Raw genomic sequence first — 19,585 nt, 5'->3', positions numbered from 1 at the left:
TTTTAAAAGAATAAAAGACAGTTCAAGCTCAAATAAAATCAGGAAAGGCTCTCCGATAAAAGCATGTTATAAGAAGGGACTTAAAAGAGATCGTTATGCTGGTTATCCCACAGACCGTGCTGTGAACACTTTTCATTCAGAAGCGGACAAATCTACGAGCTCGTGTTTTCTTTGCTCTTCAGGCAGATTTCCAGCCAGCCAGCCAGACCCCAGTCGGGCCAATCACAGCCGTTTATCTCACACGGGGCGGGGTTTGATACGATGACAACTCGCAAAGCCTTCACGCAAAAATAGACAATGGCGTCATTTTTGGCTCACGCATCCTCGCCCCAGGGACACTACGGCGAGCGTAGTAGGAGGAGCTTAGGAAAGAGGAGCACCGTCGAGGCAATTCTTCTTCAAAAAAAACAACCGCTGTTAAAGTACTATTTCCAAAAACACTCGTTCCCAGACGTGTTGATGCTACGCCATCACAGCTAAACAGTAAACATGTCGTTCACCACGGAAACTGTAGCAAAACGGTGCACACCATTTAGAGATCCGACTGAAATCAAACCGTTTTTTTTTTGTCTCCTACATCATACATATCTGCTCTGTAAATCACATGTCCTATGTTGAGAAAGGACATAGGACACACCAAAAGGGAGACCTTTATATTCCATATATTTTTTGGTGTCATGATGGCGCGTCATATCTCTGCACCCATTTGTCAGAACTAGGGATGCACCGAATCCAGATTTATGGGGTTCGGCTGAAAACCGAATCCACTGGTTAAGATTCTGCCGAATACTGAATCCTCGTCCCATCCTCAGTCCATGAACACAGTAAACTCATTAATGAAGTAAACAGTGACTGTCCTTCCTTTGCTGTACCTGAAGTTGCTGCATTTTAGCTGCTGTCTGTAGATTCCTTCATCACAACTCGTATTCTTCCGGATGTTTCCTACCAGATGTTGTAACAGCGATGATGTTGTGTATAGTTTAGGGTCCTCGCCACCACCAGACTAATCAGCATTGCAGATTGAACATGTAGCTGGACTTGAATGGCCTTCTTTTGACTGAAAGTTCTGCCAAACTACAACTTTTTCTGCTCACCAGTTCCATTTTCACTTTCTCACAGCCTGCTGCATTGAACACTCCACCTACGTAAACACCGTCCCGTAATCGACGGCGGCGCCATTACGTCGACCAGCGTAGCACAAGCGTAGGGTTTGGTTTGGTTCGGTGGAAAAAATTCTAATGTTCGGCAGAAACCCAACCCCGTCAAAAAGCCCAATATTCAGCCGAATTCAAAGCCGAATCCTGGATTCGGTGCATCCCTGGTCAGAATACTGTTAGCTTTGTGTCTACGTAGATGGAGAACTTTCCCCAAATACCCTATTTTCATTATTGTATTAATAAAAACATTGACCAACACTGACATTATTTTAACTGCAAAAAGGAATGACAATGTGATTTCAGTCAGACTTTAAAATCTGGGCATATGAAACCAAAACTATCTGCATTCCCAGACAGCAGCATGAGTGATGAAATTTTCTTGTAATCTTAGTGAACTGGCCCTTTAATGCAGGTGATGAGGTTATGTGTTATGAAAACATAACTCGTGCTTTGTAGGCATTATCTTCTCACAGTACAGGCATTGTCTGCCTCAAGTCGTCCCCAGCTGGCAGGCTTCGCCTTCAGTTATTTGACCCACCCGGGAACTTTTTCTAAAGTACCGACACATTTGCATAAGCATCCGGTTCGCGGAATATTCCCTCACTCTGACCCGCTTTCTAGCAGCTTAACTAATCTAATTCTCTGCTCCCCTTGTGGATTAGTTCAGTGTCATTGGAGAACGGGCTAATCATATCATCTGTGGGTTTACCTATGGAGCCCAGACAACAGTCGTTAATCCCTTCAAGGTAATAATAACTTGACACATCTTTACCCACGAGTGTTATCACAGGAGCCTGTAATTATTTTCCTGTGCTGCAATTCGCTTGTATAGATCTGTGGTAAATTGCAGCCAAAAAAGATGGCCTATATTCATGAGGTTTAAGCTTGTGTATCTTTGAAGAACTAATCTGTAAATCAGTTAATCTCACAGACAGAAGAAAACAATGATGACTAATACTGACAGGCTGCAGACGTCATTTCATCGGCGCAGCATCACACCGGTCGTCTTAGATTTTGGTTTTGGAAATTGTACCTTACTCTCTCTCTCTCTCTCTCTGTGTACATTCTTTTTACAATAAAACAGTTTTTTTATTGTCATCTTCTCTGTTGCCACACTGCAGGCCACAATTACAATGTTCCACAATTGAACACCAGATGGCGACAAATATTTTCTCAAGTATCCGTCGGGAGGGATGTGATTTGGTTTGAGTCGGTGCATATGCTACAAGGCAGAACATATAATGCTACAGAAGACAGTGGTACTGTCAACAGTTTGTGTTTGTCCCTTTTCTGTTTCAATATGACCTGGCGTAGGTTAGGTTTTAACATTTAACACATTTGGGGGCACTTCCTGCATTTTAGTGAATTTTTATGCTCCAATTTGTACCTTTTTTGAATCGATTTAAGGTGGAAATGTCTCGGTACTTCATGCTTTAAACGTGCATGGTTGCTTTATCAGTTTTTTTCTGTGTCATGCCAGATTACAACCGTTATTTTTGAGGTTGCATACTGCCACCACCTACTTTCAGGGGCGTCGGACTGGGTACTGAGTACCCAGGGCCCAAAAAGATGCTAGAATGAATAGCTGTAGGATGCGGGGAGGGGCCCATAGAGAATGCCTTTCTGCAGGGTCCAGAATTTTGTGCCACGCCCCTGCCTACTTCACCCGAGGCATTGTTGCGTCTATGAGTTGCGTTCTAGCAATTTGTCGAATATAAAAGGCCTCTTTACTTCTACTTTGTTTTTATTGGGTGGATGGTGGGGGGGGCAAATGTACGCACACCCCCAAAATCTACGCCTATAAACATGACAGTGTCCCCGTGCACAAAGCCAGCTCCGCAAACATATTCTTTCCCAGTTTGGTGTGGAAGAAGTTGACAGGACTGCACACAGCCCTGACCTAAACCCAGTCCAACACATTTGAGATGAACTGGAACACCGACATCAGTATTGGACCTCAGTGATGCTCTTATGTCTGAATGGGAGAAAATCCCTGCAGCAGGTTCAACATGTGGTGTCTGAAACCAGATGAGTGGAGGGCTGGAGGCTGTTAGAACATTTAAAAAAAACAATTTCGATTCTATAACTTTCAAGAACACATTGGCCTTTGGGTGTAATGATTGTCCACATAATTTAAGGATTGTTTGGGGGTAATTCATTCGACAGGACAGCTGACAGACAGGAAAGGGGAGAGAGAGGGTGAATGACATGCAGCAAAGGGACGCAGGTTGGAATTGAACCTGCGGTTGCTGCAGCTAAGACTGAGCCTTTGCACATGGGGCGCCAGTTCAACCAGGTGAGCCAGGGCACCACATTGTACACATACTTTTGGCCATCTCTCAAACCTAGATTTTAATGTCAAATGAAGATGCTGGAAGGTTAGATTTAGACAAGATAACCCATCTAAACCCTTTCTATCTGCATTTCTTTCTATTTGCTCCTACTGGACTAAAGCATCAGTTAGACATTTTCAAAAGATACCGTTAAATGTTGCTTACAACAGCCTTGGAAGTGTTTTCATTACACAATGCCTGCATGTGTTCTGACATTTCGTTTGGACCTGTTGCGAGCCTGAATTGGCGTCTTTGTCTTCGTTACTGGACTGACTTGAATGGATCGGTTAGTTCATTCGTCAGCTGACTGAGCACTACAAGACCACTGGTGGTGTGTGTGGGAGTGGGCGACGCACACAAACAGGAACCTGAATGTCAGAGCGCCACGCTGATGAATCAGACGTGGATCTGAAGCGTAGCTAAATAGGCTGAGAGGACGATGGTGAGTAGGATGGGCATGAAGGGGAGTCAAATGCTGCTGAATGGATGCTTCAAGTATGTAGGTGTGTGAGGGAGTGTGTGTCCTTGCCTACCTGACCACCTTCACTGTGTACTGAATACACACACACACACATATGCATAGCTGTGTTAACAGTTTTAAAATCAGTTAACCAGGGCTAACCAGTGCCTTGATACCAGAATGTTTTTACTTTCAATTTTTCTGCAAGGTCTCTGGTTTGAGATCAACCGGTTTCTTGAAAGGCGCTATATAAATAAAAGTTATTATTATAAATACCAACAAAAATAATTTAAAAAAAAATGTCTTAGGTCAAGTTTTAAGACTAACTTTGGCTTCGTCCAAAAGTAATAAAATCTGCCAACAGAACTAAAGTTCATGAATTAAAACATAGTATCTAGTTAGTTTAAATATATAGCTACACAGCTAGTTAGCTTAGCATAAAGACTGGAAACAGAGGGGGTAACAGCTAGTCTGGTTGTCCTGCACTCAGCCAAGAAACATTCCTGCCCATACACCCCCCCGTAAAAAACACAACTTGTCATTTTTCCAGTTTGTTCGGTCAGTTTTAATGTACAGATGTGAAAGTAGTATCAATCTTTTCAGCTAAACATTGGCAAGAAAGCTATTAAGCATATTTCTCAAAATGTCAAACTATTCCTTATAAGCCAGTGGTTCTTAAAGTACAATTCCTGCGCAAAATGAACCTAGGGGTTAATAACATATGTGTACTGAGTCGACCGTTCTCTGGGACATGTTTTCATGCTAATCGAATGTCTCTAGCTTGAAACAAGCTAGCGCAAACCGGTGATTAGTTTATAACGCTAGCCTTCGGGCTTCTACACCACTAACAAGGCTCAAAATAGCACCACACTTCAATTTACCCTCTGCCCCGAAGGCAGGAAGTCCTTGAGAGGTTTCCACAGGGTCCCCAGCCAAAAGGGGAATCATTCATTTCCACTATAACTCAGAAACTATGATTATTTACTTTCAGGTTTTTGGAGCGGCAACGGTGACCTTTTCAAGAAGCTGGTTGAAGGAATGAAAGAGGGACGCTGTGTTCACGCGCTCCAACAAGTCCGCCATCGGTCGAACACTTCCAAATCCTGTTTTGCACGGCTGCATGTAAACGGGAATACTAGTGGAATATTCACTTTCATTAGCCATGTAAATAAAAAAACGGAATATTATGTGCAAGGGGGATGGCAAACCCCCTCAATAAGCAGTCAAGTCTCATCTCATCATTTTTGTGACTTAACTCTGACTCGAGTCAAAGTAACAGCTCTGCATACAGACAATCTGAAGCTCAGTTTGAGTTCAAGTCTTCAAAACCAGGTCGCAAGTTACTTGCAAATCTTTCTGGTCTCTGAACGCTGACAATTTAAATGACGCAGTACTTGAACATCCTCTTAAATCTGTGTTTTTAGTGTCAAATTATTTCATTGCACAGTCCTGAGAATTACATATTCAAGGTCTGTAGCTGTTTTATTCAGGGGTTTTTTCCAGGTCAAAATTTTAGACTTGAAGTTTGGAGTTTTCTCAAGTCCTCGTTGTGACTTTAAATCCGACTCGAGTCTCAAGTCTATGGCTCTGCTTATTACTTGAACTAACCATGATTAACACTCTTTATCTTGATTTATTTATGCATAATTAGACTTCAAGATGGACTGATTGGCAATCAGTAAAAACATAAACCTACATTCAGTTCTGGAAACTAATTGTTGAATAGTCACAGAGGAATAAATCAGTAGCCTCGCTGACAGTGTTTCTATTTGCTTTGGTGAAGATCAAACACGCCAGCCTGATTGATTTTCACTAACCGTCTGCAGTTTGGTCTCCTCGGGGTCTGCTTTAATCAGCTGGGACAATCAAAACCAAATCAGCCTGTTTGGGTGTTCGCTGAGGTTCCACTTTATTATTTGCAGAATAGAAAAAGAGTGACTGTCCTTTCACACCGGTCTTCTTTTTATCTTCTGCTTTTTATTAAAAAAAAAATTCTCATTCAAAGATCATTCAGATCGTGATGCATAGGCGTCATTTGTTCGCATAATTCGTAAAGAAAAAAAACATCCCGAATCACGTGTAATGTTTTGAATATGCAAAAAGTATAATAATAATAATAATAATAATAATAATAATAATATTGACATATATAAAGACAGTTGCATGCAGAAAAGGCACAAATTGTTGCAGAAAAATTCACCAGAATGCAGGAAATGAAGCGTTTGATGCTCAAAATGTCCTGCGGGACGACCACCAGACTAGCCTGGTCCAACCAGACTCTGGTCCATTAGGCTGGTCCTACCAGACTCTGATCCACTAGCCTGGTCCTACCAGACTCTGGTACATTAGCCTGGTCCTGCCAGACTCTGGTACACTAGCCTGGTCCTGCCAGACTCTGGTCCACTAGCCTGGTCCTACCAGACTCTGGTACATCAGCCTGGTCCTACCAGACTCTGGTACACTAGCCTGGTCCTACCAGACTCTGGTCCATTAGTCTGGTCCTACCAGACTCTGGTACACTAGCCTGGTCCTACCAGACTCTGGTCCATTAGCCTGGTCCTACCAGACTCTGGTCCACTAGCCTGGTCCTACCAGACTCTGGTACACTAGCCTGGTCCTACCAGACTCTGGTCCACTAGCCTGGTCCTACCAGACTCTGGTACACTAGCCTGGTCCTACCAGACTCTGGTCCATTAGCCTGGTCCTACCAGACTCTGGTACACTAGCCTGGTCCTACCAGACTCTGGTCCACTAGCCTGGTCCATTTCATTTGTCCAGAGAGTCTGGCCACTCTCCATTGACAAGTGTTAACTTCCTTGAAGGCGGGTACTCTGTTGAAGTTTTAAACTATTGGATCTGCCCAGAGCCACTCTGGATCTGCCATAACCAATCGCTAACGTTTGGTCGTGACGTCGGCTTAGCATCGCTAGCGTTAGCCTTAGCCAACTCCTTCACCGCTAACGGAGCGAGCTGGAAAATCAAACTGTTCCCGAACCCCGTGGGGAGGAGGACCACAACATCATGGCCACCAACAAAACTCAGCAAAGATTGTTCTTGCTCGGGCTTAAACTTCTGGATATTCGGCAGCGTTGCCACAACGGACCGAATGGCTTCGCTCGCATCTTTCTCCGCCGCCATTACGGAACTACAACTCAAACTAGCGCACGATCTCAACGTCATCGTTCTCAGCCACTCCCTCTGTTCGCTGATTGGACCGGTAAAGATTTGGCCGGAGAAAACCCAAGAATATACCGCAAACCCAGACGGAGTACGTAGCCAGGCTACCACCAGACACCCCGGTTATAATTTGTAATTCACTAGATAGGTGGAGATCTAAACCCCCCTAATGTTGGCCCAAAGTTACGCCCTTGTCGTGATGTGTGGGATTCCCCAACCCACCATACAAGGCTTTAAAATCTAAGAAAACGTGGCTCCATCCCACTCATCCCAACCTGAGCTCACTCAGACAGAAGGAGTGGAACCAAAGACAAATATAGAGCAGGTTAAACAAATAGACAGTTATCTGTTCTCACAGGAATATTAAATAATGCATGGTCAACACAAACAGTCCTTCCGGCTTGACAGTATCTCAGATGTAGGCCTATTATTTATTAAAAACAATAGGTAGGCTACTATACAGCCTAAATCCAGCCACAGGAACGGCAGGTGCCTATTTGAGGGAATGTGCCTACAGGAATATCTTGAACATATCATAGTGATTTGATTTTTGGATAGATATAATCATACAGTATTGAACAGGCTTAATATGTCTGGAGGTGCTCGGTCAGGTCTTCTGTTCTGAATGGTCGTAGCAGAGGCGGCGCGTGGGCAGCGTGTGACACAGCGGAGGAGGCGTGGCTCTTTAAAAAATGCTGTGCTGCATTCACAGACTCACCGTAAAGTACAAGTGTGACACTTTCTGCTGCTTTGGGTTGGAGTTAGTCATTAGGCTACTTAGATAAGTAATGACAATACGAGAAGCAGAAAGAAGAGTGGCAAGAGGAGATGTTTAAAATAAATGACTAGGACAAAATTAGTGATAAACGCTAGGATAATTAAAATCTTTAAGGAGAAAGTCCCGTCAACCTGACTTCAAGAATTTGACTTTTTGGCACATTTCTTGCCCTGCACAAAATTTGTGAAGATGCCAAAAATGGTCTGTCCTAAAAAATATAGATAGATGCTGACTTTCTTCAGGAAACACTAAATATAGATTATTAAGGCTTTTAGGCTATATATATCATAGCTATTTAAATTTATATTTAATAAAATATATTTTTATACTTACATACTATTTCTATACAATGTTTTATTTTAATAAAAAAAAATACAAAACACTATATAGTAGGCCTACACAATATACTTTATATCATAATTTTATATTAATATAATTTGTTTTCCTTTTCTTTCATTACCTAAGAATGGTCAGATTCAAAGATACACATATGCCATTTGATTTGGTCCCTAACTTTAATTACTTATAAAAAGACTTGCCTTGATGTAGGAAACATTAAAATATCTAACAGAACTTGTTCTATGTTTTCACCAGCAATGGAGGAGTTCATAAGCTTAATATTTCCCACCTCCCTTGAAGGCAGCACCGCCCCTCTTGAAGTGAGTCCGCCTCTGCGCTCCAGCCGACAGCCACGGACTGTAACTGGCTGCGTGGGGAGCCGGTGTGGGCGCAGCGGAGGACTTTCCTATAAAAGCAGGGATCCCGCGGACAGACGAGCCTGTCTCTCTGTCTCCGGCGGACCAGAGACGCGATTCCCCGCCAACACCTTTCGCTAGTTCTCCCGTCACAGTTCGGAAAAAAAATCATCTCAGCTTCACATAAAAAAGGAATTCATAGTTTGTGGTTCTGACTGACTCTCCAGCAAGGATGTCCCGGACCGACGAGGTGCACCGTATAACAGAGAATGTCTACAAGGTGAGAAGGCATGTTTGGTAGTTTGTTTCCCTGCCGATGAGCACACGTCCTCCTGCCGCGGAGAGACACCTGCTGCACCGGTATAGGCTACGGCTGGTTAAAAGACAGCCAAAGGATAACTTTGACTAAGTTGACTTCTCAGCCCACGTCTTGTCAGAACTGCCTCTTCTGTTATGATGGAATTAGAAAGAAATTTCTAAGAAAAAGGTTGTATTTTTTCCCTCGAAAATGCTGGCTCACATCTGAGACCACTTGGTCGTAAATCTAGCTCACATGCAGAGACTGGTGTTAGTCTACTCATGCAGCTGATTGTTTTCCTTAAAGGTTAACTGGTTCATTATTTAGCCCGTTAAAAATGTTAATACATCTTGTCACAAGTTATTACAGTCAAAAGTGATGTCTTCAAATCACTTTCTCAAGTCAAATTACAGCAGCAAGACAAGTAATCAATTAACTGAACAGTAGTCCTATCATCGGCGGTGAATGGATTCATTGATCTGTTTAAACCACTCTGGAAGCACCCAGCCTCCCCTCTATCTCTGGTTACTCTAATGCTGTTTTTGCAATAATGGTGCACAGAGCTGCAACGATTAATCGATTAGTTGTCAACTATTAAGTTAATCGTTTTTTTGATAGTCAATTAATCGGTTTGAGTCAAAGATTCTCTGATTCCAACATGTTAAATGTGAATATCTTCTAGTTTCTTCTCTCCTCTGTGACATTAAACTGAAGATCTTTGAGTTGTGGACAAAACAAGACATTTGAGGACGTCATCTTGGGCTTTTTGGGAAACACTGATCCACATTTTTCACCATTTTCTGACATTTTAGAGACCAAACAATTCATCCAGAAAATAATCCACAGATTGATCCACAATGAAAATAATTGTTAGCTGCAGCCCTAATGGTGCAGAAGTCTGTCATGTAGTTTCATCTCGCTGCGACCAAACTGACAGTTTGCCTCGGGGCAGTTTAGTTCAAGTTGCTCCCACATTGCAGAGGAGAAGCTTTCGCGCCCCCCCATCCCCTCCTGCAAGCAGCTGGTTTAGATGTTACCTGGGTGAGGGAGAGCACACATCATTGATTCATAGAGGTTTAGACTAGCCAGACCTTCCTCCGGAGGAAGGTCTGTCAATGCGAGACTATGGAAACAGGAATTGGTCATGTGACAAGGGCTGGGAAGATTGTCAGAACAGGCAGCCAAGTTATAGTAGCCTACTCTGATCCAATGGTAATCACAATTGTCAGATTGACAGCACTCTAGCCCAATGGATCTTGAGGGGGAGCCAGTGCCACCCCGTGCCCCCCGTGTCCCCCTTATAGCCCCACCCCTGCCTCAAATTGGAATTACAAGCTGTGATGCTAGGTTCAATAGTTCAATACCGATGCAGCTAGATGACTCGAGTCAGAGGAAGGAGAGAAAACACTACACACACCCCGAAAACACTAAGTTGTTCAACGTCAGAGGTGTTCTAAAACTCTCAACACCGACTGAACTTACCACCCTGCACTTGTTGAAACTTGAGAGGCAAAAGATGACAAACTCTCAGGTCCTCCATTGTTATTTCTACAACAAAGCTTCTCTTCAGCAGAGGAGGAGGAGGAGGAGGAGCTGAGAGGTGTTACTCTACAGTTTGGATATCGTGATATGACCCACCATGAGGCAGGGTGTTGAAAATGAGACTTTAGAGGCTACCACGAAATGATTGGGGTCATTTCAGATTGTGGTTGACTTTAAGCTGAACATGAAAGCACACACACACATAAACACCAACATGCCCGCTCGTTCCCTGAAGAAGCTCTAATTAGGGATCAATGGTGATCAAGGAGTAGGCGCCAGATGTTGTGACCTGTAGGAGGTTTCTTTGGATCGCTAATAGCTGGAAAGAAGAGGAGGAGGAGGAGGAGGGAGCAGAGGAAGGTGGACAGAATCTAAACTGAATGGGGGGCTGGGACTACGGTGTATCATGAAGCAGTTTCTGTATGAAAAGTAGTGCTGAAGTGATTAGTTGATTGTCATGTATCAATCAGAAATGACAAACCCTCTGTTTCCAGCCAATCCAATGCGAGGATTTGCTGCTTTTCTCGGTTTGATATCATTTTAAATGGAGGATCTTTGGGTTCTGGACTGTTGTTCGGGTAGTGAAGCTATTTAGAGACGCTATATTGGGCTCTGGGAATGTGTGATGGACATTTTCCACAGTTTTTTTTGTTTTAAGATTAATTTTTAACATTTCGGCCTTCTAATGGATAGGACAGCTCAGACATGAAAGGGGGGAGAGAGAGGGGGAAGACCTGCAGGAAATCGTCTCAGGTCGGACTCGAACCCTGGACCTTCTGCGTCGAGGAATAAACCTCTATATGTGTGTGCCGGCTCTACCAACTATCACCAACTATTTTAATAATAGTTAAATTGGTTTGAGTCATATGTTATGACAAAAAACTAAAACTGACTATTGGTGCTTCCTCAAAATATTTTCACAATGAGATTTGTGATAAATATTCATCAATAATGTGGATATAATGACTAAGTGGGTAAAGGCAAATAACAGAACAGTCTGTTAAGTACAGAAAATGACATCAATTTACAGTAATGTAGCCTTAAAAACCAGGAAAACACAACACTTGTGTCACATTGCGATGTTACGATATCCAAAATGTAAGTCGATATTTAGCCTCATTTATCGATATGTTATTGATATATTGGCCAGCCCTACTCTATAACAATACATTAAATATCTTTGAGTTGTGGACAAAACAAGACATTTGAGGACATCATCTTGGGCTTTTTGGGAAACACTGATCCACATTTTTCACCATTTTTCTGACATTTTAGAGACCAAACAGCTACTCCACTCATCCAGAAAATGACTGACACATTAATCCACAATGAAAAGAATTGGTAGTTCCAGCCGTGGTTGCAGTGCCTTGGCAGGAGAACACTAGGGGTGGAGAATGAAAATGCCATCATGCAGAAATGCAGCAGTGGGGCTTCTTCCTGTCATCAGCAGGCTGCATCATTACGGAGTCAGCAGGAGCGAGGGGAAACAGAGCGCCGCTGCCAGCTTGACCCTCTGCTGGCCGCTGATTGTAGCAGACCGATGCTTGCTGGTGTGACGATCGCTGCTGTCGCCCCGAGTGTTTTTGAGCCGATCCAATGGTGTGTCTGTGCGTGTGTGTGTGTGTCTGTGGTTGCGATGTTAGAGAAACTAACAGGTCTTTATTAATTCATTAAATGCATGGAAGATGAAGAGGCCCAGAGGTGCCGGCTCCCATTAGATAGTCTGTTGGTTCACTGAGGAGAGAAGGTAGAGGCGGCAAATGTCAACGATTTAAATCATGCAGCACAGAGATGGGGATCAGGAACATCTATTACACAACATAATATCACAACTAGGGCTGCAGCTACCGATTATTTTCACTGTTGAATAATATGTCGCTAATTTGTTCGATTAATGGATTAGTTTGGTCTCTGAAATGTCAGAAAATGGTGATCGGTGTTTCCCAAAAAGCCCAAGATGACATCCTCAAATGTCTTGTTTTGTCCACAAATCAAAGATATTCAGTTTACTGTCACAGAGGAGAGAAGAAACTAGAAACATATTCACATTTAACAAGCTGAAAATGACTCGATTATCAAAATAGTTTTAGATTAATTCAATAGTTGACAACTAATCGAATAATCTTTGCAGCTCTACACCTTTTGATGTGTCGAGCAGAAAGTACTCTGGTTGGTAGAAAATGTTTTTGATCTGCATCGAAATAGACCTACAAATATGGGCAATCATGCCGATTGACTGATATTGGACATACATTTTGGATACCTAAGTCCTGTCAGGAATTATAAGTTTTTTTTTTTTTCCTTCTTCTCCCAGGGATGACTTGTGCTCAACTGCATGTGAGTCAGCGTCATCTGTGCTGCGATTTTGAAGAGAGTTTGTGTAGCCAAAAGCATAATTACGAGGTGGGTCTGTCAATAGAGATTTGATATTTGAATAATTCTCCCCAGCAGCTACCATTACAGGGCAGGAGAAGAGTAATTACTCCCAGGTGGCAGTAACTATGTGAACTGAGCACGATGACCCTTCGCCTGATAAAGTTTTTTCAGCAGCTCCGTATCTATGCTGTTTGTTCGACTATCAGCTGCCAGAATACAAGAACTGTAGAGGACCAAAGCCGTAACCTCACTGCTGTGCTGCTGAAACGAGAGCTGCTGAATGTAATTTTTTGGATGACTCACACTGGTGAATGCGTGTGTGGGGGCAGTGTCTCACGACTGTATGTGTGTTAGTCAGCAGCCATACTGTACTGATGAGTGGCTGGCACTGTATCTGGCTCTGTAATGACACGCAATGTCCAATCAGAAAATGCAAATAATGAAGGGGAACTTCACCGTTGGGTGTGGATCGAAGTGTTAAGTAACGCTGAATACCCACTGACAATGTGTGTGTAAACTGTGTATTCTCAGGTTGTTGTGGTTGCTGAACAAGCACCATCTGTATGTATGTATGTTTGTTCAGGAGCGTATTCAGCCAAGCGTTGTAATCCCAACAGTGCTGCAGGCTCTGTTTGTTGAATGAAAGCTCGAGTGTCAGGGAGAGGCGAGGTTGTGTTCGATGGTGGGAGTGGATTATCAGAGAGAGAGAGAGATCAGCTGGTCAATTGATCGATTCTTCGTGCTTCCTTTTGTACTGTATGTGTTTGTGTGTCTGCGTCCGTCTACCCATCACGTCCTCCAGCTCCTCATGGAGGATCTCGAGGAGTTCCATGGCCAGATCGGGTGTAGGCCTAGAACAATTATTACATCATTTTAATACATAAAGTTTTTTAAATAATCGCGGTTTCTTTGTTTAACTGCAATTATTTGCTAACATTGGCTAAGGTCTTAAGACGTATGACTGGTAATTGTTGATTGCGCTTAGATATGCCAAATTGTAATTATATAAGTGATTATTGGTCGGACTATATCTTTTTATTATTATTTCACTTGTTAGTTGTTGGCGCTTGACTCTAAACACGTTCACAGCAACAAAAATGACGAAGGGGGGATACAGTTAGAAATGTTTTATGATAATAAAGAGGCGTAGTTTACTTCGTAGGCTGTGTACTTGTGTTATTACATTACCTGGGTCACATGACAGTGATATATAACCAAAAGATGGATCCTGGGATTCATTCAAAACTTGTTTAAAAAAGTAATACATAAATAAATATCTTTTTAAATTTGACCCAAAGATACTGTTAGTTGCAATTATTTCGGAGACAATTAATTGTATCAAAATTTGGAATTGTTACAGATCTAATCAGGTGTGGCCGATCGATATTAAACTGAAACTACAGCGACAGAAACTACGCGCTACAGCTTTAATAACCTTAATCTTTGGGTTTTGAACAGTTGGTTGGTCAAAACAAAAAATGTCAAGATATCATGTTGGGCTCCAGAAACTTGCGTTGGGCATTTTTCACTATTTTCTGTTGTTTGAAAACATACTAATCTTGGTGGCGGTGACGTTCAGCATTTTTTTTTGTAACGTTATTGATTCCGTGTTGCTGTTGGGACGTTCAACTGTACAAAGAAACCAATTCACTTTTTTTTTTTTTTTTTTTTTTTATGTTGTGAAGCTTTTACAGAAGCTGTCAGTTCACGTGTCTCAGCAGCTTTATAAAACAGCATCAATCCTTTTTTGAGAATATTTGTATTGCCTAACTGTCACCGACACACTCAAGTGACTGGAGCCACACATCCCTCTGTAAATATTTTCATATTCTCAAGTCCAACCTCCACAAGACTATGGCAGTGCCAAAACTATTTGTTCTCAAGAGAGGGATTTTTGTCCAATGTGTGGGGATTGTGAGTAATACTACCCAACAGTCACACAAGTACAATCTGCTCAGGTTTCTCTCTTTTCATTCCAATGTCTACATAAAACAGAGAATTACAGTCATGAATACTACTTTTCCAGCTGTTTTCTCAACCGTACTGTGACAGAACTTGTATATTATATAGTTTGCACGATGACCACAGCCAGTTTTTCATGAATTTGGTCTGCAACAAGCGGTTATTTTCATCGTTGATTTATCGGTTGATTATTTGGATTAATGGATTAGTTGTTTGGTCTCTAAAATGTCAGAAAATGGTGAAAAATGTGGATCAGTGTTTCCCAAAAAGCCCAAGATGACGTCCTCAAATGTCTTGTTTTGTCCACAACTCAAAGATCTTCAGTTTGCTGTCACAGAGGAGAGAAGAAACTAGAACAATATTCACATTTAACACGCTGAGATCAGAAGTTTTACATTTCTTTCATAACAAATGACTCTAACCGATTAATCGATTGATCAAAATAGTTGGCGATTAAGTTAACAGTTGACAACTCATGGATTAGTCTTTGCAGCTCTATCATCAATATTTAATTGCATGGTGATCTAGTATGCTGTCTTATCAGAGTTATGGGCTGTTGGTTGTGTGTTCTCCAGCCCAGATGCTAGCCTAGCACACAGCTGTTGTTGCAGGCCAAGCACTGCAGGTGACTGGGAGGGCGTCTGTTCGGTGCGCAGCAGTGGATGGACTGAGGGAGGGAGTTTTTTTTTTTTTTTTTTTTTTGGCAGATAGCTCCATTATCAGTATCTTTTCCCTCCCCCTCTTCCCTCTTCTACACTATGAAAAGAGGCCTCGCCGTCATGTGCAGCCCCGGTACTGACCAGGCAGACTGAGCTGCTCTGCTACGTTTTCCGTTGGTGTGAGTTCATTTGAGGTGAAAGCAAGCCTCTAGCCTCCGTTCTCATGTGGAGGGAAGCATATTGAATCCAAAATGCTCTGCTCAGGCAGGATTCCTCCAGTGGGATTGTTTCAAACCAATGATTTCTCCTCTCTTGATTAGTCACACTGCTTTCGCCTCTTTTGTCTCTGTTCAGAGCTACATCGCTGGCTTTGTGCTCCTGTCCCTGCAGAACACTATCGGCCTCCTCAAGCTCCAGGCTTTGTTCTGGCTTTATGCCTCGCTACTGATCTTTGGGCAGCGTCATTGTGACGTTCTCAGAGTCCTGTCTTACACCCGGTGCAGCGCAGCACGTAGCCAGACGCCAGTGTCTTTGCTAGTTTAAGACCGCAGTTGTCAGTTTCCCGTCCAGCGCCCGCGTCGTTTAAATAGCAAATGCACCTGCACCCATCTTTGTGCCCATGGGCGTGCTGGTCTTACAGGGAGGTGTGTTCAGGTGCATTCTGGGCGTATTGCTATCTTGAGGCAGCGGGAAGTAATCGCGCCATTGACCAACAAAAATCTGGTCTAAGGTCAATAACGTAGCATTTCATTGTTATTTTAACAGAGCATTAGTAAAATGCTCCTAGACTCGTGCACAGCGCACACACACACACTGTTTGTTACACACACAGGGACGCACAGCAGCACACACACATGCAGAAGATTACAAATAAAAATATTACGGTGCAAATCCTCCATCATAATAGCAATGCTCCAAGGTCCAAACGCGCCTGGCTTTTAAAGGGAATGGGAGATGATCTCTGATTGGTTGATTGTATTTTACGCCCAAAACACACCTCTGATTAATGAAGACACTAAGTACAACCCTTTAGAACCATGCGCCCGGATCACGGACCCTTTTTTCCGCCGTCAAAGTAGCAAAAGTGGATTTGGGCAGTGGCAGCCCTAAAGGCAGCTGCGCCAGGCGCTTCAAGCCGTGCGCTTAGATCGTTAAAATAGGACCCTCTGACAGTGTTGTGGGGTGTGTTATGTAAGAGGGGAGCATTGCAGGTGGGTAGCAAAGGGTACAGTGTTAAAGTCGCGCACTTTAACCTGCGTTATGCATTTTATTTGTAGGGTGTCCCCGACTAAGAGTTTTCGTAGTTGAATCAGAATTGTCAAGTTTTGCCTGTCGTCGACTGATCGTCGAATAATGTGGGTGGGGGGTGGGGGCGACAGTCGGTCACGGATCATGGTAAGTGAAACTTAAATCGGTCATGGGGCGGATGGATTTATTTACCCAGCTTCAAAGATTCCCGACCAGACGAAACCGATTTAGAACGGTCTGAACCTGCAAGCACAGTATGTGGTCGAGCGAGCTAGAGTGATGTTTTTGAAGGCTTGTAGCTGGAGCTAAAAATGCTTCAACGTCATATATTATTGGGCACATTTTGCCAGTTATCTGTGGGAATAAGTACACCAACAAAGAACAAAATGTACCCAGTTGTTTGTCTTGATTTATACAGATGTAGTTTAGGCAAACTGTACATAATGTCTATAAAAGAAATGTGATGCTCTGTACAGCTTGTTTTTACATTGCTTTTTACATGAACTGAATGTGTCTTTCAAGCACGGGCTGGACCCAAAATCAACATCCAGAAGGCAGGATCCCAAAACAGGTGCAGGAGTGTACACTGATATCCTTTTTTATTATTTAGAATCCGCCAACTGCTTTGTTACAGCACAGCTCTCGTAGCTGTCATCCAACATAACTGTTGGCATCTGCTGTGTGTGTGCAGTACGTCAGCAGCCGTTAGCACATCTGTAAGTTATCCAACTTGAGCTGGAGGGAGAGAGGAGAGGTGGAGGCTGGCAGACGATGAAAGGAAAGTTACTGGGACAGATCTCCACAGACAGACAGACAGACAGACAGACAGAGGATGGAACAGAATAAATGGGAGGGTGAGGAGACAGGAGTGTAGATTCACTGTTCTTTTCTGACTCTAATTAGACAGAAATTAAGTGGGGGGAAAGGACTGAAAGAAAGGCAAGAAAATAGCTGTAATTTTCTTCTGCAGTATGTGTATTTGTGTGTCAGAGTGTGTGTTTGATTGGAGATGTAGCTCCAGAGGGAAATTTAATCTGCAACCTGAGGTCGGAAGAGGACAAGAAGGGATGACGAGGTGTGCTAAGGGGATTAAATGATGAAATGCACCATGATCTCACTGCCGTCTGCATCCTTTCAAATTTCATGGCACACACACACACACACACACACACACACACACGCACACAGACAGGTATGCTATGCAACGCTCAATGGTGTTTTAAGCCCCCACCGTTGACTTCAAGGCAGCGCTGTGACTGTCGACTTCAAGGCACCTAACTTTAACCCTAACCCTTGCCTAACCATAGTGCCTTCCATGCAGCGCTGCCTGGAAGACGACGTTGGGGGCTTAAAACACCAAACACCCTATGCAACACATCCTGGTATCCCAAGTGCAGATACAATTTCGTACGTCATGTCTTTGCACAGGAAATGTTGCCAAAATGAATCACTCCCTGTCATTTAAAAAAAAAAATAAAATCCTGAGCTGGCCATTCATACGTGTGAACCTGCACTGTGAACATACCTGTTGGTGTGAGTACATGCTCGTTCACATGTGCGTGTGTAAATGTAAAACGGCTTGCGTATAGATAAAATCTATTGCGTCACTCTGAGGCGATGACGATGATCAACTTGGCTCACATGGTGACGGTGGAGACTCCCTCCCTCCCGTCACCTCCACGCTCTCGCCTCTCCCCACCACTCTGTCAGCTTGCCTATGGTAGGAGCCGAACGTGAGGGGAATAAAAATGGGCTGCCCTGTCATGGGGGGAATTCCAGCACTTCTATATATGGCGGCGGAAGTGCCCCCTCCCTCCGCCCTGTCTCCTTCTAAAGCTGCGTCTATGGAATAGGGGGCTGCTGGCTCTTGCCTGTGCTCGCCGGCATGCAGATAAGAGCTCATCTGAAAGGGAAATTGGCTGAGTTCACACACATTCACACACAGTCGTACACACACACACACACACACACACACACACACACCAGATAGGCACTGAATTTACATCTCCTGAGGGCGTCGAAGCAGTGCAGCTTTAGCACGGCTATTGTCACACTGGCTGAGCAGAAGCAAATAATGTCCATTTCCTGGGAAAGTGGAATAATGAGGGACAGAAGCAAAACACTAATGGACATAATGTATATGCATCAGCTTATCACCCCCACATACAGTGTGTATATACTGTAATGGCTTTTTTCCACATAAGCAATAATGGTGTCCGCTGCTTCTCATTTTAATGCACAATGCATGCATTTGTCCGGGTGTAATAAATAATAAAACGGCCACTAAGTGTGTGAGATATTAGAAATCCCCTGCAGGGCAGCATCATTTAGTCTAGGGCAGATTTAATGCAGGCAAAATAACAATTGAAATGGGTTTTCTGACCACCAAAATTCAGCTTGGGACTGGTTTAAGAATGTTACACAATACGGCCAAAGGTTTGTGGACGCCTGTCTACATTAAGGGAAAGACCTATAGGGTCCTATTTTAACAATCTAAGCGCACGGCGTGAAGCGCCTGGCGCAGGTGCGTTTAGGGCGTGTCCAAATCCACTTTTGCTAGTTTGACGGCGGAAAAAAGGCTTCATGCGCCGGGTCCATGGTTCTAAAGGGTTGTCCTTAGTGTCTTAATTAATCAGAGGTGTGTTTTGGGCGTAACATGCAATAAACCAATCGGAGATCATCTCCCATTCCCTTTAAAAGCCAGGCACGTTTGGACCTTGGAGCATTGCTGTTATGATGGAGGATTTTTCTAAGCAGGAAGGAGAGATTTTCAGAAGAAGAAACGGAACTGCTCGTGCGTGAAGTGAAAGCGCACGAGCAGATCATATCATAATACTATTTCACATTGTAATATTTTTATTTGTAATCTTCTGCATGTGTGTGTGCTGCTGTGCGTCCCT

General features: G+C 43.3%; 1 protein-coding gene across 7 annotated transcripts in view; it reads left to right on the top strand.

Annotated features, from left to right (window-relative positions):
• The first annotated feature begins 8,592 nt into the window (after positions 1-8,592).
• The window catches only part of baiap2b (BAR/IMD domain containing adaptor protein 2b), a 102,466-nt gene continuing 91,473 nt past the window's right edge, over positions 8,593-19,585 (top strand). For 6 of the 7 annotated variants that reach the window (XM_031314837.2, XM_031314834.2, XM_031314833.2 and 3 more), the window contains exon 1: positions 8,594-8,880. In XM_031314837.2, coding sequence (XP_031170697.1) covers positions 8,833-8,880 — 48 coding nt within the window. In that variant the 5' untranslated portion in view covers positions 8,594-8,832. Of the gene's footprint in view, positions 8,881-19,585 lie in introns of all 7 variants that reach the window. The other variant, XM_031314839.2, reaches the window with a different exon arrangement.

This window comes from Sander lucioperca, chromosome 22 (assembly GCF_008315115.2).
Source record: "Sander lucioperca isolate FBNREF2018 chromosome 22, SLUC_FBN_1.2, whole genome shotgun sequence".
In the NCBI taxonomy this organism is placed as follows: Eukaryota; Metazoa; Chordata; class Actinopteri; order Perciformes; family Percidae; genus Sander; species Sander lucioperca.
This window is presented reverse-complemented; position numbering and strand designations above follow the sequence as displayed.